General features: G+C 43.1%; 2 protein-coding genes across 14 annotated transcripts in view; one reads left to right on the forward strand and one right to left on the reverse strand.

Moving 5' to 3' along the window:
• The window catches only part of NBR1 (NBR1 autophagy cargo receptor), a 30,108-nt gene extending 21,942 nt beyond the window's left edge, over positions 1 to 8,166 (reverse strand). For 4 of the 9 annotated variants that reach the window (XM_065577585.1, XM_065577584.1, XM_065577581.1 and 1 more), the window contains exons 1-5: positions 7,668 to 7,796; positions 6,011 to 6,121; positions 3,089 to 3,151; positions 1,662 to 1,680; positions 641 to 663 (exon numbers count right to left, since the gene is read on the reverse strand). In XM_065577585.1, coding sequence (XP_065433657.1) covers positions 641 to 663; positions 1,662 to 1,680; positions 3,089 to 3,151; positions 6,011 to 6,112 — 207 coding nt within the window. In that variant the 5' untranslated portion in view covers positions 6,113 to 6,121; positions 7,668 to 7,796. Of the gene's footprint in view, positions 1 to 640; positions 664 to 1,661; positions 1,681 to 3,088; positions 3,152 to 5,193; positions 5,386 to 6,010; positions 6,122 to 7,488; positions 7,647 to 7,667; positions 7,797 to 8,026 lie in introns of those variants that run through there. The other 5 variants (XM_065577583.1, XM_065577582.1, XM_065577588.1 and 2 more) reach the window with 5 other exon arrangements.
• Positions 7,743 to 25,663, forward strand: part of BRCA1 (BRCA1 DNA repair associated) — a 48,445-nt gene continuing 30,524 nt past the window's right edge. For 2 of the 5 annotated variants that reach the window (XM_024111367.3, XM_024111371.3), the window contains exons 1-10: positions 8,139 to 8,347; positions 9,737 to 9,870; positions 11,436 to 11,535; positions 16,736 to 16,789; positions 17,143 to 17,223; positions 17,763 to 17,851; positions 19,001 to 19,140; positions 20,168 to 20,273; positions 21,263 to 21,311; positions 24,542 to 24,687. In XM_024111367.3, coding sequence (XP_023967135.2) covers positions 11,456 to 11,535; positions 16,736 to 16,789; positions 17,143 to 17,223; positions 17,763 to 17,851; positions 19,001 to 19,140; positions 20,168 to 20,273; positions 21,263 to 21,311; positions 24,542 to 24,687 — 745 coding nt within the window. In that variant the 5' untranslated portion in view covers positions 8,139 to 8,347; positions 9,737 to 9,870; positions 11,436 to 11,455. Of the gene's footprint in view, positions 7,868 to 8,138; positions 8,348 to 8,778; positions 9,638 to 9,736; positions 9,871 to 11,435; positions 11,536 to 12,583; positions 12,607 to 16,735; positions 16,790 to 17,142; positions 17,224 to 17,762; positions 17,852 to 19,000; positions 19,141 to 20,167; positions 20,274 to 21,262; positions 21,312 to 24,541; positions 24,688 to 25,663 lie in introns of those variants that run through there. The other 3 variants (XM_042844013.2, XM_024111368.3, XM_065577579.1) reach the window with 3 other exon arrangements.

Below are 25,663 nucleotides of genomic sequence, written 5' to 3' on the forward strand. Positions count from 1 at the left end.
TAAGCAAGTCATAATATAAATGGAAGGGAAAGAAGACAGAGCTTCTCTAGGTTTTGCTAAATCCACAAGAGAGCAGTTTATCTGACCTGATAAACAGAATGACTATGAAAAACTTTAGCCCCGGAGCAGTCACGAGATTACTTCACAGTTCTTTTGTTCTTGAATATTTAAACATTATTTCAAGAACAGAAATTCAAAATTGAACCAAGTGATGAAAGGATTTTTCTTGTGCTAGTTATCCAGCAAGTGGTTTACAGTTTACAGCTGCTCTAACAAATTAACCTTAGATACAGCAGCTGAGCTCACCACCACTGTAGTTTACATTACTCAGGAATGCAGGACTGGACCTTGTATGTGGTAAGGCCTTTAAGAGTCTGCAAGACCATGCTTTGGAGTCCCTTTTACATTCTCTGAATATTGTTTTGTTTTTTAAGATGGAAAATTTTTGGGAAGTCAGTGTAACAATATTTTGGCCTGGAAGAATTATTCTAATAAAGTCTTCAAACTAGCATCTAAAACTAGGCAACTTTACAACCAGGTTGTTCTGATTCCCCACATGCCTGAGAAAAATCCAGCACTACGTGGATTTCCATTATAGAGATTTTTGAAGATATCAGAAAAAGTTACAGGGACCAGTTACCTTCAGAGCTTCTTCATATTCCTCTAAAAGAAAAAAGAAGAAATGTGTGACTATTTCCATGTCCCAGACATAACATGGTGCTCTTCCTCAGGGACTCAATAGCATTTAAAGGGCCTTCTGCAATTTACAAAAAGTAGCATAAAAGACAGTATATGCACCTGCAGACTGGCAATGTAACATTCTTCCCTTCATTTCTACCCATTTCTCATAATTCCCATACAATCAGCCAATGGATGACAAAAAAAATCCCTTAGAACTCTGCAGAAGACCTGAGAGTCAGGACCTACCCGGGTAGAAATTCATGACATCAGCAGCCTTGACGGACCAAACAGCCCATCATTTGTGAAGAGCTTGGGTGACGAACATGATAAAGTCAGGTTTCAGAGTAGCAGCCGTGTTAGTCTGTATCCACAAAAAGAACAGGAGTACTTGTGGCACCTTAGAGACTAACCAATTTATTAGAGCATAAGCTTTCGTGGGCTACAGCCCACTTCTTCGGATGCATATAGCTATATGCATCCGAAGAAGTGGGCTGTAGCCCACGAAAGCTTATGCTCTAATAAATTGGTTAGTCTCTAAGGTGCCACAAGTACTCCTGTTCTTTTTTTTTGATGATAAAGTCAGCATCCAGCAACCAAGCATGGATTCCCCGTCCAGGGAACTTTAGGGGGAGGAATGATCAGATGCCACTCACACAAAACAAAAGCAGGACAATTCCATGAGGGTGACAGAACTAGCCAACACTCCACAGGCTTTTTAATAACTACAATTTAAAAACCATCTCTCTACATAGCTTCCAGCAAAGCTCAGAAGTCAGGGAGACAACAGAAGGATGGTTAAAAGGGGAGTCTTAAGAATAGTAGTGCTATAGATTTTCAGAAGCCCAGACCTTTCCTCTTCGCCACTGAGATGCCCTGACTTGGCACTGCCTAGCAGTACCATGTTTCCCCAGAAATCTAAGCAGTGCTATTCTTTTACTGAAAATAATAAACCAAGTATGAAAAGCAAAGTAATACCTTACCTTCACTATTGACAGAGACCTGTGAAGAGAAATAATAGTGAGCAAAAGCCCCCACATCATTAATATTTCCTATTACTACTCCCTATATGTTCCAACTACATTTGAAAATTTATTCAAATAAAATTATTTCTTATTCTGAATTTCAGAAACTGTCTTACTTCTGTTACCTCATCCTCATCTCCACCCAGATGTTATTTCATCCTGCTGCATCTTGTTATTAACCTAGATTGTATGGTCTTTTTACTAGATTTGTATACCAATCCCCAACTGAGGCCTCGAGGCACAACCCTGTCTACTAGAAGCAAGTTGGAGAAGATTCCATCCGTGTCTTTGGGCCATTGACAGAAACAATCACACAAGCAGGATCTGACCTATTACCTTTCAAGGTGTAATGCTCAACTGAATTCGACACAAGCCAGCCCCATCTCCTACAGTTTGCCTGATTAGTAAGTGTGCACAGAAAAGTTACTAATCTGTCGCATAAGAAAGATCCTATTTCATCACTACAGACTGTTGATTCTGAAGATCCTGGGCAATGAGTCATCAGTTAGCATTTCTGAATGAAGTTTAACAAAGAGAGTAGCTAGTCTTCATAGGTGTGACTTAAACATAAAGGGAGACTCCATTCCTGTAATCTTTTCCTTGAGACAACACAATACTGATCTGTTTGCTAAAGTAAAGTACCAGAAAGGGCTCTCCTCAAAGCTTCCAGAAGTGTTGGTTTTTCTCCCAGCATACAAGAAGAGCTGTGAGCTATCCAACAGGGGCAGTGTTCAGGAGCTACCTAAGAGTTTTATTGTGATCTAAACCTCTAACTATATATTGAGAGGCAGTGAGTGAATCAGGTTATGCCATGCAGGAAGTTACCCAAAAAGAACAATTACAAGTAGGCAATTTACTCACTCAGGATGGAAGCATCACTTCATAGAGACCATGGAGTTTGAATAAGATATGCAAAGAATTTGAATGTTTCACGTCATAGTAATAAACCTAAATTTTCCATGAGAAATGGCATGCACTAAGTAGCTAGGGCTTTGCAGTGGCTGACAACACAAGTAGCTACAACCCTGTGAGTCTTCAGGAAAAGGAACATCCCTCCCACATAACAGCATGGAACGACTACAGGTTTTCAGTAGTCCATGGGAAATGGCAACAGGACAGCAGTTTTCCATCTTTTTGAAACAGGAACATCTCATTTTACAAGAGGGGAAACCAGCAAAGTGAATCCTGCATGTGGAGCTGCAGCATTCCAAAAGGAGTTAACTCTGACCTGTCCAACACAACACACACCATTTGCCTGAACAACCAGCTAGAAACCATCAACTGGTTACTGGCCTCACACTAATGTTGGACACACACACACACACACACACACACACACACACACACACACACACACACACACACACAATCACTAACATAAGTACCTCATCATTATCCTCATCCATGTATTTGATCTGTATGTTGTTTAGATCAAATGAAACTTTCACCTGCAAGTAAAAATAAAGAGAGTGAGACAGGAACATGGTAGTTCTCAGCTAGTCATAGTTATTAATAGGGGAGATGGTTAAACTCTCCCCTCCCATTGTCTCTCATTTGAGATCAATTGAGTTTTATTAAATCCATTTTTCTGCAGTCACGTTACATCCCTCTCTCTGCCTTTCCTTTAGGCCTTACACAATTTAAATACCTATCACGACCAAGGGCAATACTCCCCTTTGATCCCTTCTTCCTTAGTTAATATGCACCTAAACCCAAGCTTCATTTAGCAACCTTTCCACTGAAATGGGATTTACACAAGGTTTATGGTCCTATTCTGTGTAAACACCCTGCAATAAAGAAAGGCTGAGGCAAACTATTCTTAAGCACCTGCACTTTTACACAAACAAGCAATCAGGAGACTGTTTACTCATGTGAAGAGCCTTTTTTTCCACATACCTGCTTCACTTGTCCCCTTGGGTTTTCAAATACTGAAGCTACACAAGCACTCAGAGTGAAGTACGTACTCCTGCATTACCCACTGCCTGATACTCTGCTCTGTGGGACCACATGGAATCTCTAACTTCATGTGTTTCAGATTCAGGAAAATAGTTTGATGCAGCCATTCTGTATTTTGCATTAGCCCTGAATGGCTCCAAATGAGCCATAAACACTGGCAGATGTTTCCTACTGTGATAAGTCTTTGAGGGCCATGTATGTTTTCGCAATTATGAAATTTACATAAGCAAACAATCCTTTTCTTTCCCCAAGCAGATTCAAATCTCTCTACTTGACACAAGGAAGAATTACATACGGGCCAGGTTTCTGCAATTCTGAACCTAGTAGAGACAACCAGTGGGGATGGAAGACAAGTGAAAGCTGAGTTTCTTATACAGTAGTTTCCTGAGAAATTGAGCAACTCCCCAGTGTAATAACTACAATCAGTGTAGCATATCAGGACAATCAATGCAGTTGTCCCCAGCAATATACCCCAGAATCAGCACCTTTGAAAAGTGGTCTCAGCACTCCTAATAGAATCCTTCTCTGCAGGTTTATCATTGCAGATAATTTATAGATAAAATGGCAAAGCTCCCAGTTGAGAAACTACAACACTGAATGTTTTGGAGCATCTGCCCCAGCACTCAAGTATCTCAATGGAGCTATAGGAAGCACTGCAATTGACTTATGTCCCTCACTCCCAGTGTGAGTAGGAAATGGGAGTACAGATCTGATGGTCCTGTCCTTTTCTGCCCTTTAGAAACATCTGAATAGCTTGTCATGCCAATACAGTATTTTAAATCTGAACTACAACTCCTTCCAGAACATTAAAGTGCAGCTCTCAAGGGTGTTAGTGCTGTTCAGTTCCTGAATACAAGGATGAGAGCTGTGAAGCAGGGCCCTCTCCCAAGATGTATCATTCAAAGATAATAGCCAAGTCTTAGATAGTGATGGAAAGTAGAGATATAAGCTGATAACTGCCCATTATGTCAAGATGCATCTTTGTGAGGGTATGAACAAAAACAGGATAAAGATGGGGTGTTACTGCAGGTGGAAACGAATTTGATGCATTATTTCTGCTATGGTTAATGGAATTGTGAACTCTCCCAGACAGCTATCCCAGTGAAAGAGTGTAACTAGAAAATGTTGGAAATGCAAATCCAAGCTAATACTTTTCAGCGACCAGTCACCTACCATATGATATACAGACTGGTAACAAGTGACTATATGAGTCTACACACACAGCTTATATGCAAGATAAACACTTGCATCCAAAAGGCAAACCAGTCCATAAAAAACCACTAACATAACAAGAAGCTGATCACTTATGTCAGCAATTCCACTGCACCTCAGAACAAAGATCAAGTTTCAGGAGAACCAGTCATAGCCAAGGCGGAGAACCATTAAGGTACGTCATTTCCCTATATCTATTTCGGTAGGGAAGGGAATTAAGAAGTTGAGGACTAGTCAGTGCATTTGATGGTGGAAAAAGCCTAAATTTGAATCCTTAGTAATTGTTAGTGCTGTGGAAAAGAACAGGATATGGAGACATTACCTCTTACTTTCAGATAAGCCAAATGAAAGATTCAAACTTTCACAATAAAATATAATTTCACCCCAAAACTAGCTTGTTGCAACCAATTTTAGAAAGCACAATCAACGGTAAAAGGGAGCGAGATTGGTGGGGTTTAGAGAGACAAAGAGGAAAAAAAAAAAAAAGATGATAGCATGATTATGACTCCCAAGGCTGAAAAGGAAAGGGAGAGAAGCTTCATTTTTAAAGTTTTCACAGATTAATCAAACATAAGAACTTCTCTATGATTTTGAAATAACATAACCAAATTGGATTAGTATTCAAGGCAACTGGAGCTTTAGGTTAAGTTTACTAAGGCCATGTCTACACTGTATCAGCCATGTGCTCCTAGTGTGGACACAGTTTATAGCAGCGAAGCTGCACTTTTACCATACTGCCACCACTAAAGAAAACAAGACATACCAGTAAAAGTGCAGTTTTGCCAACAGAACTGCATCTACGCTAGGGGCCTCTATGGGCACAGCTACATTAGCCAGAGATACTTCTCTTCACATGCCTGACCAACACGGCTATGCCAGCAGAAATATGTAACATAGACGTAGCTAATAGCTTAATGAAGTCTAGAGGATCTTGTGTTTAACTGCATCAATAAAAGGAACTTTAAGAACTTCTTCACAGTGGCAATTATCTATTTTAACATTCCCTTTAATTTGCTTTTCTCAAAAGAAATACAATTGCCTATATTAAAAATGAATGTTCTTTAATTCCTAGATTTCTATGAAAGTTGGAAAGAGACAGGATAGTATACAGGATCCATGAACACAATTACAAAACTCACCATGGCTTCCACATCAGCCCAGGTAGTGTTTGATGAATCTGAAACCAGGAAACTCTGAGTCTCACCTCTAAAAGTCACACTGAGGTTTACCTGGGGCTCCATGCTGTGGGGCTATGGAAAAAGAAAGACTGTTACCCTAAAATATGTCAAGACATTTCAGGCCAAAGTCTCTTCTGTGGAAACGGAATGCAACTCCACTGACTTCACTGGAATTGAGAATTTAGTCCTTAATATTTACGATTTGAACAAAGAGGTTAAAACAACAAAGGTGATCTTAACTGAAATGCCTGCATTTTTGTTTGTCCAGGAATTAACAATACTTTGCCTGTAGAAAGACACCTTTGCTCACACAAAGGACACAGTTTTCAGCTACACCTCTACCCCGATATAACGCTGACCCTGGGAGCCAAAAAATCTTACCGTGTTATAGGTAAAACCGCGTTATATTGAACCTGCTTTGATCCGCCAGAGCGCGCAGCCCCGCCCCCTTGGAGCACTGCTTTACTGCGTTATAGCCGAATTTGTGTTATATTGGGTCGCGTTATATCGGGGTAGAGGTGTATTTCTCTTCACAAATTAGCCATCCAACAGAGACTTCAACTGGAGTCTTGGCTCCATGTCAATACTGGAAATTTGCTACACCTCTTCCAACAACTGTTTACATTGCAACCTAGAGTCAGGCGACTAGCAGCAATTCCTTCCCTCAGTCCTGAAGGGGCTAGAATGTATTCATGATTGATCACACAGCTGAGTGAGTGCATCACTGCCCTTTCACGCAATCCCCACACAGCTTTTTTCTGTGCTTCAGGTAACCAAGCTTTTCTGGCACTCTGTTTTTAGTCGGGGGAGGGGGGGCTGGGACCGGGCCGGGCCCCGGGGCCGGTGGGGGGGGGGGGGGGGGGGCTGGGTCGGGGCCGGTGGGGGTCGGGGGGGGCTGGGGCCGGTGGGGGGGTCGGGGGAGCTGGGCCCCGGGGCCGCTGGCGGATCGGGGGAGGGGGGGCTGGGACCGGGCCGGGCCCCGGTGGGGGGTCGGGGGAGGGGGGGGCTGGGACCGGGCCGGGCCCCGGTGGGGGGTCGGGGGAGGGGGGGGGCTGGGACCGGGCCGGGCCCCGGTGGGGGGTCGGGGGAGGGGGGGGCTGGGACCGGGCCGGGCCCCGGGGCCGGTGGGGGGTTCGGGGGGGGCTGGGACCGGGCCGGGCCCCGGGGCCGGGGGGGCTGGGACCGGGCCGGGCCCCGGGGCCGGTGGGGGGTCGGAGGAGGGGGGGCTGGGGCCGGGCCCCGGGGCCGGTGGGGGGTCGGAGGAGGGGGGCTGGGGCCGGTGGGGGGCTGGGACGCTGCCACTCAAGATGCACACCCAGCCCGGGAGCCTGCCCCGAGCGAGGCTTGTGACCTGCCCCGAGCACGGGGGGAGCCGGCTCGGGGTTCATGGATCGGGCGGGGGCACCGGGGGAAGTCACACCCCCGCTGGGGGTCCTTACCCGCCCGAGGCCGGTCCCGGCAGGGGAGCGGGGCGGTTCAGCGGGACCCTGGGCAGGGGGAGGCTCCAGGCGCCGCTCGCTCCTCACTGTTGTGATAGAGGATCCTAACATGGCGGATTCACCTCATCTGGCCCGCCCCCTTTACTGCCGCCCGATTGGTCTGCGCGCCTGCCACTCACAGCCTCCCTCCTTTGGATTGGTCTCAACGATGAGGGGTGGGGCCACGTTTCTGGGGACCACAACAATAAACAAGAGGGGAGAGGGAGGCTGGATCCGGGGCAGAGCGGTTCCCAACACCCTCCACTTCCGGGGTGAACTGCCGCTGCCGGCATGCCGCACCCTTAGGACGGCAATTCCCGGCACGCACAGCGTCGTCGCCGTAAGTTTCAGCGCCCGACGTTCCCCGCCTCACCCGGAACCACAACTCCCAGGATGCCTCACTCTGACAACTACAGTTCCCAGCATACACCACTCCCCAGAGGGGCCGGCCTGTGCAGTGCACGCTGGGAGTCGTAGTCCCTGTCGGGGCGGCGCGTACCTCCTACGCTGGGCCTGGCTCCAAACATTGCCCCGCTCGGTGAGGGACTCCAGGCCTCGCCGCTCGCTTTCCGCCCGTGACGGAATAAACAAGCCCAGAGGTCACATGGGGCAGCACAGCCAATCAGGGGTTCTCCTACCCTAAGTGACCCTCACGTCCGGGTGCGCGATCAGTCATGTGGCTGTAGTGGAGCCAATACGGAGAAACCCTTCTCCCCATGTGACGCGAACTCGGCTGTGTGATTGGCTACTTGGGTGCGGTGGTTTCCTAGGTGATGGAAAGGGCGCGAAATACCTTCAGCTCGAGTGAGGCACTTGGCGAGTGAGTGTGCGAGGGGGATGGGGGCGGGTGTCGGCCGGCGGGGAAGGGAGGGGATGGGGGGGGGGGTAACGCCTGGGATGGGGGAAAGGGAAGAGGGAATGTATGGGGCGGGCCCTAAGCTGGCAGGGCTCGATGGGGCAGGGCGGGGGAAGGGGTTAGGCCTAGCTCAGGGGTGGGGTAGGGGGCCCCAAGCTGGCCTAGCTCGGGGGTGGGAGTGCAGGTGTGGGGTAGGCCTCAAGCTAGTAGAGGTGGGGCAGGGCAGGGCCTGGGCGGGTTAGGCCCTAACTTGGCAGGGTTCAGGTGTGGGATAGGTTCCTAAGCTGGTAAGGCTTGGGGGAGGGGGTGCATGTGTGGGGCAGGATGAGGGGGTAGGCCCTAAAATGACGGGGCTTGTGGGTGGGACAGGCCTTGGGATGCAGGCCCTAAACTGTCAGGGTTTGGGGATGGGGGTTCATGTGTGGGGCAGGGCCCCGGGGGTGGGGGTAGAGCCCTAGACGGACAAGGTTTGGGGGCTGGGGGGTGTTCAAAGCAGGACCTCTGGGGATTAGGGTCCAAGCTGATGCAAGGGGTAGGCTTGATTCTGGCAAGGTTTAGGGTGGGGGGACATGTGTGGTGCAGGATCTGTAGGGATAAGCCCTAAGCTGACACGGTTTGGGGGTAAGGGGCATGGCGTGACAGGGCCCGGGGAGTGGGGTGCAGTGAGTAGGAGCAGGAGAGAGCTCTGGCTGGGGGAACCATTACACTCTCTTGGTTTGGCTGCCTGGGCCTATTGTTTGTCTGAGGAGGACCCCCCCCTGTTGTGGTTCTGGGGTGTCAACACTCTCATTCTCTTTAAATGAGGGGCTGCTGTGATTGCCCTTGGGCTCTGCAGTTTGCTTGCCTGTCTATTCCTCCTTTCACCTGTTCTGTTTGTGAGGACAGGGCTAGGCTGTCTGCCTCTTGCTCTCTCGGTTTCAGCGTGGTTGATTCTCCCTCGGTTTTTTCTGTGTTTACTTTTGTCTTTGCTTCAGTGTAAATTTAAGACAGTGCTGCCCCCACCTGTCTGAGCTTCAGAACTGAGTCTATGCAATAATCCCTCTTAAGTGAAAAGTCTCATACCTAGAAACTGCCATCCTTGAATAAGGTGGCACAGGGCGTCCTTTTGGTTCAAAATCTAGATCTGATCGTTCAGGCTAACGCTAATCCGAGCTTCTGCAAGTGCCACCTGCTTTTGCTGCTGAGTGCTCACTGTGACTATATCATGTTTTGTTTCTGGTCTCCAACTGCACATCATTTGAATAGCCCATACTTGTAAGATTTAAACTGAGTTCAGTCAATTTTGATTTGTGTATTCTTACCCTGCTACCCACAACTCCAAAAGCTGATTTTATTCCTTGTGTGATCTAATAGGTTTTTCAGATTCCAAGTCTACTATGTCAGCCAAGAGAGTATAAGATTTCTCATTCTGCAGACGTATGATGTGCATTGCCACTTGCTCAGCTACAGACGACCTATACTGGAATCATCAGCAAACAGCAATAAAGGTAGCATTAATTATGTTTTTCTCCCATTAGAATCTTTGCAGTGGCCTCTCTAAAGTATTTCACTATGTAGGTATTTAATTAAAAAAAAAAAAAACTTTGTAGAAGAGGGGTGCCCGTCCCAGAAGCCACACCTGAGACGAGGACCCTATTATGCGAGGCACAGTGTTTACACATTGTAAGAGCCAGTACCTACTCTGAAGAGCTTATGGTCCAGATGCTCAAATAATGGGGAGGGGTAACAGGCACACAGAGGTGAAGATCCATTTTGTACTTCCTTGCATTTCATGTGAGCAGCAGAGCAGTTATGTACACATAGGGAATCATTTCTAAAGATTTTATGCCAGTGGCTAAAGGGACTACCATTATCAGATAATTTCTCATGTTTTCTGCAAGTTAATTTAAGAAATATTAAATGTTTTATGTAAATCTATTTAGCTTTTCATTAGTTCTGGAAACTGTTCATGTGCAAGGCCCCGATCCTGGAAGCATGAGTCAGTGGAGCTCAGGATTGGCCCTCCTCACAACTAAGGGTATGTCTACACTGCACTTTCCTCGGTAAAACTTTTGTCAGTCAAGGCTGTGAAAAAAACACACACCCCTGACCGACAAAAGGTTTACTGATGAAAAGCGCTGGTGTGGACAGTGCTTTATCAGTGGGAGACGCTCTCCCATCCACAAAGCTACTGCCCCTTGTTGGGGGTGGTTTTATTTTGTCCGCAGGAGAGCTCTCTCCTGCCGACAAAGAGCAGCTACACTGCGTACCTTACAGCAGTATGGCTGTAGTGGCACAGTTGTGCCGCTGTAATGTGCACAGTGTAGGCATAGCCTAAGATACTTGTATCTGCCCTAACCATTTCCTGCTTTGAATATTACAACCTCCTCTTCTTGACGTGCACCTCACCTATCCAAAATTCAGTTGACAAAATAATTTCCTTGTTAGCTGCTATAACAGCATTTTCCCCACAACCCTGAAAGCCCTGCACTTGTTCACCAACCGTCTGCATATTAAGGTCAAATTCTGGCCTTCAAGACTATGAGATTCAGTTCCTCCCTATATCTTTAATATAGTCTACTTTCATGTCCTCATCTGTTCTGTCCACCAGTGATGCCAGCTTTTGACTTCTCACATAAATCTCTGCTATTTTCTATGCTGCCTTCTGTATCTAGAAAACTCTGCTGAAGCCTATTCGCTAAGGCATCACCCTCACTGCATTTAGGTCCCTCCTAAAGACTCGCATCTGCCCCAAAACCTCAAAGAAATAAACTAATATTTTAAATGAAAGCTTGAAAAAAAAGTTGTTCATCAAGAAGTGTACATGAGTTCGCTGAGTCGCCATATGATCTTATTTCTGTTACTTTCCCCACACTACTCTATTCCTCTAGTTTGTGGTCACCTTGTAATGTCAAGTCTATATTCTCGATTGTGAACCCTTTAGAGCAAGGATCCATCAAATTCTCTGAGGAGCCTAATACATGCTGCATAGTACATATGAATGTAGTAATGTTCACATTGCAGGCAAATGTGAATGAGATACTATGTGCCAGAATAAATTTCTTTTTTGTAGATTGTGTTTGGAATTGAGGAATGGACTCGTCTGTGGCTGCCATTGGAGATGTGCAAAATGTGCTTTTGGCTATGCAGAAGAACTTGGAGTGCCCAATATGGTATGTCAGGGGAATAATCTGGACTTCATACTGCACCGGGGTGGGCAAACTTTTTGGCTTGAGGGCCACAGCGGGGTTCCGAAACTGTATGGAGGGCTGGGTATGGAAGGCTGTGCTTCCCCAAACAGCCTGGTCGCCGCCCCCTATCTGCCCCTCCCACTTCCGGCCCCTCAGACTGCCCTCCTGAGAACCCCCAACCCATCCAGTCCCCCCTGCTCCTTGTCTCCTGACCGTCCCATCCCAGGCCCCCCCCCCCCAACCGCCACGCCCCCGGGACCCCTCATCCAAACCCCCCGTCCCCTGACTGCCCTTACCCCTATCCACACCCCCGCCCCCTGACAGGCTCCCCGGGACTCCCACGCCTATCCAACCGCTCCCTGTCCCCTGACTGCCACCTGGGACCCTCTGCCCCTTATCTAATCCCCCTACTCCCCACCCCCTTACCATGGCTCTCAGAACACCAGGACTGGCTGCTGTGCTGCCCGGCCGGAACCAGCCACGCTGCCGCGTAGTCTAGAGCAGCGGGGCAGGCCAACAGCTCTTGCAGTCGCACTGCCCGGCAGGAGCTTGCAGCAGAGCGCTGGCGGCACGGCAAGCTGAGGCTGCGGGTTGGGGGAGACAGCAGAGGAGGGGCCGGGGGCTAGCCTCCCTGGCTGGAGCTCAAGGGCTAGGCAGGACGGTCCCGCGGGCTGCAGTTTGCTCATCGCAGTGAATTATGACAAATTGTTTACTTTTTTTTTTTTCTTGTATTCAAACACTACTTACTCTACGCACAGCCACAGCTGGGGCCATTTGGAAAATGAATATTTGGGTTTTGTGAGGTCCAAGCTTTCTGTATCTCAGAGAGCTTATTGAGAAAATACTTGCATCTGCTCAGCTCTAAGCATGAAGAGTTAAAAACAGCACCTGGATACATGTAACAAACAGGTGTTCTAACAAATCCTGCCTTTATTAACAAGGAAGCATGAACCTCCCTTAACTATTCAGTAGTGGAGAAAAAAACTGGAACTGGCTGGATCCAAGTGCTGCTTGTGAGAGAGCTTGGATCCAGCCTGCTTGTCTCTACACAAGGTATATAGTCCTTTAAAACAAACAGGATGTTAAAGCTAGGAAATTCAGAAATTCTTGATGAATTTAGGACAGACTCTTAATTTCTAAGAACCACATATGTGGTAGATTTTGCATTTAATAGAAAATAATTCAGGGATGAAAGGTCTGAGTTGAGTTTTAAACAAGCTTAACATCTAGCTTTTGCCCCGGTGACTAGAAAATGACTTGGCCTAACTGCAGTGGACATGTTATAGTGTGATCTCTTTCATTGTAAAGCCACAGTGTAGAAGACTCTATATTCTTTATGACTAGTCAAATGTCATTGTACTACCTCTTCTGGAGCATTTAGGGTGTAATAATGCTGGTGCTTCTTTGGTAAATCTCTGAATCACTGCATGATTTGTTATAATGACAATAAATAGTGAACAATTACTCAGAGAGAAAATATAATCCAACACAGTTGTCAAGTTTTGCTTTCAGGTTTGCCTGGTGCACATTTTCTACCATGTTCTGTTTCCCATATGTATGTGGAGCTCCCTAAGGGACAGTAGAATATCTTGTGTGAAGGGAGAGTTTTGTCCAGTGCAACTTTCACCTCTCATTGATGGGAGAACTCTGAGAGGCAACATGGATTTGATTCTTAAAGCTAACAGCATATTTGCTAAATAATAAACCAGGGAAAAATGCTTAAGAACCACTATGCTAGAGAAGCAGTAGACGGCAATATTAAAAAATACTTCTGGGATTTTACAACACTTACTAACCTCTCATGGTAGTAATTATAAAGTGAGCAAAAAGCTATGGATACTGTGGAAGTTGGGCCCATTTATTTTGCATTTTCATGAGAATCTAAGTCATAAAAGTGTAATGTTCTTTCTTTATTACTCTAGCAAGTTATCAATTTTAAAAGTTGGGAGACTCATAAAAATTAAGGATGCAGGAATGAGAGTTAATGCTGATGCTGCTTTTTTGGCTACGATTGCTGTAGATTTTGGTATTAGCAATTATTATTTAGACTGTTTTGCAGCAGAAACTGTTTTATTTGCTTTGACCAAGTAAAAGTCATTTTGATGTGGCCTTTTAATTGGAGTCGTTGTGGTACTTGGCAAAGTTTATATAGCATGTTTTTCTTCTCTACATTATTCACTGAGGTTCATTGAGCTGAAATCCATTTCTGTGGCAGCTGTTGAAGAAGAATGGTAGCAGTGAACAGAAAATACTTAGCCTGTTCTTACATGCTGCTAATTTCTGGGATTCTGGGATTCTGAATGATCTGTCCTCCTGATGTGGATACAAGAACTGTGAAACCCTTAAGGGTTTCGCAACATGACTCGGCCTGTTAACACCATGCTTGCCTAGATGTATGACATTTTATCTAAATAAAGGGGAATTTTTCCACATGTTGAAGGTAGGTTGTACTTGCTGATTTTAAGATGGCTAAAGCATGGAAACTGTTCAAGTAAATCCATTAGGAGCATATCTCAAAACCACAACAACAAAGGATTCAGGGTCAAAAGTGAGTTAATATTTTGAAGCCATTTCTGTCTAACACGTTTTAAGAACAGCTAAAGAGTTAAAATGACTCAAGCCAAGTTATTTCCTGAATGTTTCTTTCTGCACCAGGTAGATTTTTGCTACTGTAATTCCCTACTGCATGTATTCGTTTTATTTTTGTACTGAGGCTAGAACAGATTTGACTGTTTTGACCTTGTCTGCCCATGCTCACAAGAAATGTACGATTCCACCTGGTGTGCCATAACTTGGTTTTGAAAGGTAGAGGAAATGGAATTTAACTGTGTGGCAAAGGACTATCCCCAGTGGAATAGTTTTTCTAATCCCTTTCTGGTTTTCTTTTGTTCTTACTTCTTTCCCTCTGTCCTGCTTAGAAACTTATTTCATATCTTCCCTCTAGTGATGGTTGCTTGTGTGTGGGAGTGGGGGAGGGAAAAGGTGGGTTGGTGGTAGGAGATCTTTGAAGTCCTTACTTCCTATTAAAACATAGTGTGTATTGGATTTTTGGATGGAAAACGGGGGGGAGGGGGCTTAGTAATATCATTCACTGATTGGGCTGGTCCTGTCTTTATGAACCTTCACCAATCCAAAGATGGGTGTGTGAATGTTCATTTTGAAACATGTCCTCCTGAAAAATAAGATGCTGAACACAGTGCGATGAGCCATTTTAGTAAAACATGTGGCAGAGGAGGAAGTGTCTCTCTTAGCCTGTTAGTCAGTGTTTGTAAGACAAACTACAAGAATGGTTTCAATCCTGTTTGTTTTTTTTATTTATTTTGTGTTGAAATTTTCCTGTGTGCTGAGTTTGTTTGCAGGATGTCTGCCTGGTTTGGGTTATAAATACTGAGCTGGAATGTAATTATTCCAGTTCTGTGATATTAGATGAGCATGTGGTACCCTAGCTAGAACTTGCTTCCCAGTAACATTGATTTCTGCTCTATGTGCTGTATCTCAAAAAGCAGTAGGGTTGTATCCAAGCAGGAATTGTCTGTCTGCTTCAGAGCTTTGAGTTAATCTATCCAAGACATGAGAACCATCATAATCATAGTGCACATTTTGAGGAGTTTCCAGCATGGTGCAGTCTCTATTAACTAAAGTTGCACAACTGTACTATTCAGTGCACAGTTTAGGGGTGCTTCTAAGTAGCATCTGCAAGTCACATGTACTAGGAGATTGGGTCCCATCTTAACAGGTTAGAGGAATGCTGTCTAATTGGGAATGAAGCTGTTGGCCCTCTGGAAACTACAACCAGTATGGAATGTGGCAACCCATCTCCCCAGCAACATGAGCTACTGCAAACACATCAAATTTGTCTTCTGCTCTCTTCAGGGGCTCACCATATACACCTCTACCCCGATATAACATGAATTTGGATATAACACGGTAAAGCAGCGCTCCGGTTGGGCGGGGCTGCGCATTCCGGCAGATCAAAACAAGTTCGATATAATGCGGTTTCACCTATAACATGGTAAGATTTTTTTGGCTCCCGAGGACAGCGTTATATCGGGGTAGAGGTGTACTACTATGTCAATTCAAGGACTCAATCCTTATCTTCAAGACACTAAATGGTTTGAGTCCAGGATATTTAAAAGATCCCCAAAACTCTAGGACGAGGACTGCAGATGAAAGCGCTACTTCTCTGGTTCAATGGAACGATCCCCAGCAAAGATAAAGGTCATTTGTGCAGGAGACAGAACTTTCACAGGGGGGTCTATCCAAGACTGGAACAGACTCCCACAGGGACTAAGAACTACCACAGCCATCTCCCCCTTCTGCTCTAAATGCAAGGTTCACATCTTTGACCTTGCTTTTGCTAATGTAAACACACAGCACAATGTACATCTATTAAATTGATATAAATAAATTTTTAAAAATAGAATAAACCACTCCCCACACACAGCTTCTCACTGGGAGAAAAACAGAAAAAGAGAATCGCACATGACAGATACTAATCATATCACTCAATGCACTTCTGGAAAATGATCATATTGCAGTGATGAGGGTCACATAACAACCTGAGTAGAATAGAATTGGTATAGGGAAGGCTTGTATTCCCAGTGTTTCCACCAGGGGTCAGAGTGGAAGAGGACATCTTTTGTAGCTGCAAAACAACTTGTCCCTTGTCATACTGAACTGGCATCTCCAGAAAGCATACCTTTCAGGTAGAGAGGAAGGAAGAAAGAAATGGCTTTAGAAAAACTAATACTGTGCAATAGGCTGCACAACTGGAAAAGTCAGCCACCTTGCCTGGTGCCCAAACAAAAATTATGTTGAATATAATATAGCCCACCTTAACTGATTACTCTTGTTATAGTTAGTATGGCAACACCCATTTTTTCATGTCCTGTGTGTGTGTGTATGTGTATGTGTATGTGTATGTGTATATGTATATTCCTACTGTATTTTCTACTGCATGCATCCGATGAACTGGGTTTTAGCCCACGAAAGCTTATGCTCAAATACATTTGTTAGTCTCCAAGGTGCCACAAGTACTCCTCATTCTTTTTGTTGAATATTCTGCTTTTCTTGGCAAAGATTATGTATTTTTTTCTAGTTCAATGAAGTTTCTTTCTTTCTTTCTTTTTGTTGTATTGTCTTTTCAAATGTATAACAGTAAATATTTTTTTTTCTCTTTCAGTTTGGAGTTGATAAAAGAGCCAGTCTCAACAAAATGTGACCATATATTCTGCAGGTGGGCCTCCAAACTTCTTCAGCACATAGTGCTCTCTGAGCATACTCTCTCCCAGCAATGCTAATGGAGTAGACTACTTAGCTAATCATTAATTTATTATTTCAAGAGAAGAAAATCCATTCCAGTTGAGAAGTAGCTGCAGCTTCGGAGACCATTTCAGAAGCAATTTGCTCAATTTGGTTTAAACTCTGTAGTAATAATGTAGGTACTCAGCTTGACAATGACAGATTTGTACAGATATGAGGTTATCCTAGCAAAGTGAAACCTATCAAAATGGCTGCAGCTTTTTAGAAAAACCAATTTCTTCTGTTAAAATATATTACCAGCATGATTTTTCCTCTTTCTTTTAATAGATTCTGTATGTTTAAACTTCTCAGCAAAAAGAAAAAAGGCCCAGCTCAGTGTCCACTGTGTAAGACTGAGGTTACCAAAAGGTAATGTACTCTGGGGACCATGGCATTGGATAGAGAGAGAGCAGATGGAACTTTAAAACAGAAGATCCTGTTTTGTGCAAATATCTTCGCCAATAAGGAACAAAAAATTGAAAGAGTAGAAAAATAGGAAGAATTGTCTCTTAGCGTTTTCTGTGACCATCTTCAAAACAGCTGTATGGTTCAGAATCTACTCTTACGAAATGTTTGTGCTGTAAAATATCTCGGATTTCACCATTGTTTAACCATAACAGGCAGTTTCTATGCTAAAGCTGCATTAGAATAATTAAGTATAAAATTGTAAGGATAATGTGTACCACCTCTTGGTTTATTCTGAAGTGAATAATGCTTTAATTACAGTAATACCGGCTATAGCATCTTGGGGAATTGAGCCTCTGCTCCTTGGAAACAGTTCTTAGCACTGCCTCATTTTCCACATACCCGGTTGCATCCCCCTCCTTACTTAGCTCAGATTTCCAGGGAACTACTGGTAACTTACCCATGTCTTCCTCTTTGACACACATCTGTTGTTTTTGTTTCAGAAGTCTTCAGGAAAATCCAAGATTTAAGCAGCTAATTGAAGGGCTACTGGAAACTATCCATGCTTTTGAACTTGACACTGGAATCAAGTGTAGGTATTGCTTGTCTCCAAGGGTCTGCACTCATGGTAAACTTTTGGGCTTTTGTGTCAAATTATACGTCCAATGCCATAGTCACTGTGTAAAACTCCATAGGGTGGGTTTTTCAGAAGTGCTTAGTTATTTAGGGCCGTAAGTTGTAAAGAAAGTCACCCGGGCACTTTTTAAAATCCCACCCCAGGATTTCGAGGACTGTTCTGTGTGTGGAATGACTACGGTATCAGACCATATTTTCAGTGTTCGTCTGAGAAATGTTTGAACTTGTTAGCTAATTTTAATTCTATAACCATATCAAAAGTCTTATCCTGCTTCCTCTCTTTCCGCTGCCCCCAACTCCTCTTACTGTGTCTTTGCTTGCTTCTATTTATTTTTTTGAACTAAACTGTGATATAATGAATTTTTAGCCTAATGAGACTGAACTGTGAATCACTGCACTAATTACATTTAAATGTACTCTCTCTCTGTCATGTTATTCTGATATGAAACGATCCTTTCTAGCACACTGGAACTGGTAGACTTTTAGATGCATATTTTTGTTCATATTTTGGGATAGGGCTTTTTTATGGGAAGGTGTTTTGATATATGGAGTTGGACAGTTCCTCTCAGGTTTTTTAATTGTTTTGCATCACTTTAAAATTACTAGTTTTAGGCCCTGATCCTGAAGCGGATCCATGTGGTCATACCGATTTGCCTGGGCGATCTGTTTTTGAGATTGGGGCTTTAGTAAATTAGTTTGTAAGGAATTTCTCATGAATCTAGGTTAGGGATAGTTCTGTAGTGTAAAATTAATGCTAGTAATTTATTCACTGCTAGTCTTAAAATCAATAACTTTATTTTCTGGGGCTTGGAGCATTATGTACAAGATACAATTGTATCTTGAAGCTCCCCGACTTAAGCAAGGCGTTCCGTTCCAGAACGCCTTGCGTAAGTCAGGAATGTACCTTCGACAATTACGCGCCAAAAAAAAAAAAAAAGTGCTTACGGAAGTTTTTCCATAAGTCGCGTTTGCGCAACCCGGGGAGCGTCTGTACAGGACTTCTGTTACTGTTGCAAATGATGTATTAGTGTCCAGTTCATGGTTATTTAACGGTTATGGTGGAAGAAAGTTTGTTTCCTAATATTTTTCTTCTATCGTTTCTCAGTTTTAAACAGTCAGGATTTTTCTAAAAAACCTCTAGAAACCAATTCTACTGAGCTCCTGTGGAAGGAAGGTTCCATTATCCAAAGTAAGGGCTACAGAAACAGACAAAAAAGAATTCAAGAACAAGAAAATCCTACCTTGGTAATTTTTCTCTTCTGTTTATTTTTAATCTCTCTTGCATCTGGAATATCATCTGATGGCTAGTGATTTAGGAATGCAACTCTGAATTAATTTAAATGAGCCAAAATCCTTATTGTGTTGGTTTTTAAATGACTATTTGACTGAAATAACTCTCCTTAAAGGTGTTGGTTGAATAAAAGGGCTTCATTACTTTTTATTATGCAAGGTTGTAATATATTAATTATTGCTGAAATTACTGCTATGAGGTTTTTTTCTACTAATGTATAAAGGCGAATCCTAATTGAATAACTATTAAAAGGACATTGCAGACTTTAAAAAAAAATTATAAAAGAAAATTACTTGACATTGTAATAGCCTGTAATAACCTTGAAAAATAAAATTTTTTCAAATGTTGCCTTTCCACTTGCTTCAGTGTATCTCCTGTGAGAGCTGACAGTAGCATGAGCGTCTGTTGGATGTTTTTTCTACTCCTGTGCAACTGGTGATGTTGGGGGAAGAACTGATTTTTGCAGCAAAGCTTTAAAAAAAAGTTGTTTAGTTGACAGTCTACCTAAACACTGGCCACTGTTTAATTTTTTGGTAGTAAAGTGGTGAATTTGAAGAAAATAGTCTTAGCTATTTATAATCAAAAAGATATTTCCCAAATGGGTGGTAATTTTTTTTGAGCCTAAGATCGTTCCCAGGACCCATTAGGACACTTGTCTGATCTGTCAGATATTGAATATAATCCTATGCTAAATGTGGCAGAACTGTAACAGAAATGCTTTGAAATGTTAAATGACTAAAAATTACATTTCTGCTTTTACACCAGAAGCATGTATATTAATTGCAGAATACCTCTCAAATCAGTTAAAGCCACTCTCACGAACTGCACATGTTTAAAGTTCTGTACAGAGTCTCCAGATACAAACATTCACCCTTATGCTCCATAACACATCTGACCGGCCTTCAGATTATATAATTCAGCCTGACGGGCTTACTTTTGTTTTTTGCAGTAACCACTTCCTCTGTACTCTTTTATTGACAGGAAGCTAATGCTGGTGCCCAGGTTGTAGACAACATGGTCAGGAGGAGTTCCCTCAGAAACAAAAGGCAGAAATGTGAATCTGGTAAAGCAGTGTACATCGAATTTGGTAAGAACCCTTGTGTGTAAATGTACTAATCTAAAGCGTAATAATGCTTGTATAGCACCTTCTTCCTGTGCATCACAAAGTGTTTTACAAGCAGTTATCTCTGTTTCATACACAAGAACCAAGGGGACATTTTAATTGTATTGGGTGGGAAATTCAAAACTGATTAAATACTTTTTCAAACAATGTGTAATTAAAATATGAAACTCACTACCACAGGCAGTCTGTGAGGCCAAGAACTTAACAAGATTCAAAAAGGATTGGATAGTTATATGTATATAAAGAATATCCAGACTTGTTAAAAATAATGATGGTAATTAAACCTTGTACTTCAAGTTTTGGCCAATCTCTAACTGCTAGAGATCAGGATGAGACCTAATGTTCGGGGCAGACTATCCCACATCTGCCTACTGTGGGGGTTTTGACACCTTCCTCTAAAGCAGCTGGCGCTGTCCACTGTCAGAAACAAGATACTGGACTAGGTGGACTTCAGGTCTGATTCCATATGACAGTTCCTGTGTTCCTAATTAATTTAGACTTGCACCATCCTTGGGAGTGCGGAATTCTCCACTTATAAAAAGGAGATAAACTGAGCCACAGAACCTGAGCTGGGATTAGAATATAGCCAGAGCTCCCGACTTCCAGTCTCCTGCTTTAGACACTAGCTGGTGCCTTCTGTATTGGGTAAAAAATTAGGAACTCAAATCAGAACTTTTCTTTCACTAGCTGGCTCCGTATAAAAAGCTTTAGTACATTGTTTTGTGCGGGGGGCAACAATGTATCTGCACAGAGAAATTAGATCCAGTATAAATCGCTGGCATGATCAAGATGGAGTTCACATAGTACAAGCTGAAAGAACTTAACTGTGAAAAACACCAGGGTGTAAGTGCTTATGTGAATACAGCGCATTGAAACAATGACAAATCCTGGTTTGCTTTTGGAATCTTTTCAGCCAGAGTGCTAACAGCTGATTGGTTGTTTTTTTTTTCCAGGATCTGATTCTTCTGAAGATCTTCTTTTTAAAAAAGCAGGTGGTGGTGGGTAAGTAAAAGAGAACAGTACTTGGAATGTGGTTGGTATTTTCTAGTTTAGCTCATTTAACTCCTCCCTGTTGGGTCTTAGAGAATCAGATGTGCTGCAGTGCTGTCAAGAGGGACCTACAGTATTTAGTGGTGCTAGGCACCTTTGATGGACTTTCCAAATAGATGACACTGCTGTGGTAAACATTATTCACAAAATGTGTGTGAAGACATGTTTACAGTTAAATCCAGTTTCTAGCCACATTCTGCACTCCCTTGACAGCTAACATTAGTGTCCCAGGATTCACATCCATAAGTCACTATGGAAAATATTACGCTTTTCACCAATTCAACCTTCAGACATTTCCAGATACCATGGTTTTTCCACACTTTCAAAAGGGAAGCCATTCCTAGTCTTCCAATTTCTTCAGAGTAGCCTCCTTGGTTGGATGTATATGATCCCAGATAATTAAATTCATCTACTGCCTCTACAGCTTGACCATTAATCGTAATGTCTGCTTGTATCATGTTACTGATCATGGCAACATACATGCATTTCATTTTTGCCACATTCAGGAATAGTCCATGTTCCCGATTACATGTTTTTACAGGCTTCATTATTCATTGCATTGTGTCCGTGGTTGCAGCAAAAAGTGTCATATCATCAGCATATCTGAGGTCAGTTAAGACGTGTCCACCAATGGAAGCTCAGCTCCTTCCACTTTTTCAAAACTTTCTAGAGCTTGAATTGTAATAAATTTTGTGAACACGTGGAAAAGACTTGAGGGGAAAATGCACTCTGGTCTCGCACCCTGGTCAATGGAAAACCAATCGCTGCTTTTCACACCGTGGCCTGTTGTTAACAGAAGAGACTTGCAATAAGTTTAATTAGATGCTTTGGAGTCTCCGTGTCTGCCTGTATCCTCAGTGATGGTTGTGTCATATGGCATCACTTGATCAATGGGTGTTTATACTCCTTGGGTTTTTCAGTGATATGGATATTTGCAAATTTGATCCCCTGTGTCTCATTCCTCTCTGAAATCACATAGTTGTGCTGGTAGTTCTGCTCCTATCGTACTTCATGGTATCCTGAATTATGTAGAGAAGCACTTTGCTCATGTGCGATATCAGGGAGATGGTACAATAGTTACTGCGTTCTGTTATATCCCTGTTCTTTGGCAAGGGCAGAAAGATTCCCTTTGTCCAGTTGTCCAGCCAGTTTTTAGTCATCCATACATCATTGCAGATTTTCCATATGAGGTGAATATTGTGGACACCAATTGCATTTAGCAATTCTGCTGGTATGTTATCCACCCATAGTGCTTTCCTAGGCTTAATTTTCATAATATAACACCCCGCTTCCTCTCAGGATTTATGGCTTCAGCTCTGTATTCTCTTCTCTGCTGTCATGTATAGTAAGTGGTTCTGATGAAGCATATAGATTGGCACGGTAATCGCTCGCCTTGCATTTGATATCATCATCTTCAGTAAGAACTCTGTCATCATAATCTTTTATTATGGTTGGTCGTGGGGAAAACTTTTTAGTAAGGGGACTGACCGCTGGGGGAATAGCTTTTGTAATATTACTGCCTTTATAATTCTCAAGTTCCTTGCATTTTGCCCTATTGTGTTTATTCTTGTCATAAGAACATAAGAATGACCATACTGGGTCAGACCAATGGTTCATCTAGCCCAGTGTCCTATCTTCCGACAGTGACCAATGACGGATATTTCAAGGAGAACAAAAAGAACAGGGCAATTATCGAGTGCTATAACTCCTGTCCTCCAGTCGCAGCATCTGGCAGTCTCCTCTAGTCTGCCTTTGAATCCATCTGCTCAATTCCTTGTATTTTCTCCTGCATTCTTCAGTCTCCACGCCTCTCTTTCACTCTGCATTGTGTTTTTTGCCAGCTCAAACACCTCCATTAACTGTAGTGCCATCTGATGCTGGCTTTTCAGAATGTGTGGTTTGGGGGCTTTGAGCATGATAGTTTTTCATTTTATCCCAGAGTTTATTCAAGTTGTTCTCCTCTTTCACCTGTGACAACGACTCAGATGCATTCTTTACAGAAATCATGTAGTTTTCGTTGATTTTGGACAGGTCCAGATGTAGTGGACCTGCCAAACATGTTATCCTAAGTTTTAATTTTATGTTTGAGGCAAACAGTTGATGGTCTGACTCACGATCTGCAGTCAAGAAAATCTTCGCCCATTAGATGCTTGATCTCCAATGTCCTTGTATTATTCCATAGGTGATTTGGATCTTTGTCACACTGTCAGGTGACCTCCATGTCTATAAACGTCTAGGATGTTGGGTGAAGACGATGACTGTAGTGACTAGATGATTAAACAGCAGAATGCAACTAAACACCTTCCTCTCTCATTTTGTAAACCCAGATCATTGTTTCCCATTACTTCTTTGAGAGCTTACAGCTCCAACTTTCTCATTCAGATCTCCAGTTACAGGGGTGATGTCTTTACTTGGTGTTTCAATGGGTGTCTTTTCAAACCGTTCATATAACTCATCAGCTGCATTGTCATCAGCTGCTGTCGTAGGAACATAAACCTATATGATCAACGTTAAGTGGTTTATCTCCAAGACAAATTCTGATTATTCTGTTGCTGACTAGATTATGTCCAAATATGTGCTTGGATGTCTCCTTGGATAAGATAAATGTAACCACTTTTTCTCACTTTCACAGCCTGCATAGTACGTGGCAAACCCATCCATCGTCGAGAAATGGCCCCTGCTGTTCCATTGCAGCTCTGAGATTTCACACATTTCTATCTTACATCTTTTCAATTCTTTGGTCACAATGGCAAGCCTCCCTTCGTGCACAGTCCTCATGGTCTAGGTTTCTATTCTGATGATTCATTTATGAAGGTTCAGATCATTCTTTTCCATGGTGCAAACATCAGGTACTGTATTTTCCAAAGGATTTGGTACAGCATAATCATAACCACAACAGTTCGTTTTCTCTCTCTCTCTCTCTCTATATGAGATAGTGAAAAATCAGGTGCAAGGGGGGAAAAGACTTCAGAAACAGTTACCCCCACTCTGAGGGGAGCTGGGTTGGATGAGAATGAATCCTGCAATACGATGTCTTCAGAGGAGCAGAAATAATTTATTATTATTATCTGGTAAATAATCTTTGTTTGCTATTGGGTATAAAATAGTATTTTCTGATTATGTCAAAGCATTATTGCACTTGTGACTACATGGATTTTCTTTTTCACAATCCTTCCGAACAGAATGGGAGACAAAGGATTTCAGACTCCACCTCAAAAAGGAAAGTGTGAGGAAGAACTAAAGTATGCTGAGAAGGAAAGTGAAAGTCCATGCAACATGTGGCCTATCAAGTCAGATGCAGGAGAAATACTCTCGTCAGATATCTTAGGTATGTGTGATATTTTTGTGCCAGATAGTACATATGGACAGGAAGGAAGTTTGAAATTAGAGTGTTAATTTTGGCTTCCTATAAATTAAAACTTTCATTTCCATGTTTAGGTAATGTGCACTCTCAGTACTGTACTGAATTCATTTTTGTTGATGACTTTGGCTAGAGTGTGTGTAGTTACGAGGCTAGCTGTTTACAGATTAGACACACAAAAATGCTAGGCATTTGGTTGTCTGTATCAGACTTATTAGCAGATATTTAACTGTCTGTATACATGGAAACAGAAAAATGAACTTGTTTAAAGTGAAAACAAATTCTTCTCTGCATGGGTTCCTATATCACCCTCATCACAGTAGTATCGGAGTACCTTCCGATAGTGCATTAAGCATCATGGTGAATATATGTCACATGGGTTCAGTGTTTCTCCCATCCTCTTCCCCATATGGAGACTAGTGTGTGCAGTGAACTATATTGGTAGGGTTTTGTTTTTAAATTAAAGAAGACAAGTTGAAAAAGTGCATCTTGCACTTGGAGTGGAAAGTGGTGAGGTTTGTGATGGTCCTTAGTTCCGGTGGGAATTCATTCCACAGTCTTCGAGAAGCCTCTGCCTCCTGCACAGATGAGCATTACCCTTATGGGAAAAGTTCCATTTTACCAGGGCAGCAGAGTAGTCGACCAGAATCCTCCTCCTGGAGCTTTAGTCATGTTTTAGGTGTCCTGTGCTCAGGTCAAACAGCACCTTGAAGATAAGGACAGAGACCTTGAACTTGATTCAATCCAGAGAAATTTCAGGATTTGCAGGGGTTAGTGAGGCTCTTTCATGCCTGTATAATCAAACTATTCACAAGCAGTTCTGCCTTTCTTTTGCTGGTGAACTTTCTGTTAGTTCCAGGTATTCAAACAAAGACTGCTTTTGTAACTTGCTCATACTGGTTGTCATAATTATATTTCTAAACATGTTTTGAAGGATTGGCAA

Source organism: Chrysemys picta, chromosome 24 (assembly GCF_011386835.1).
Source record: "Chrysemys picta bellii isolate R12L10 chromosome 24, ASM1138683v2, whole genome shotgun sequence".
NCBI lineage: Eukaryota > Metazoa > Chordata > Testudines > Emydidae > Chrysemys > Chrysemys picta.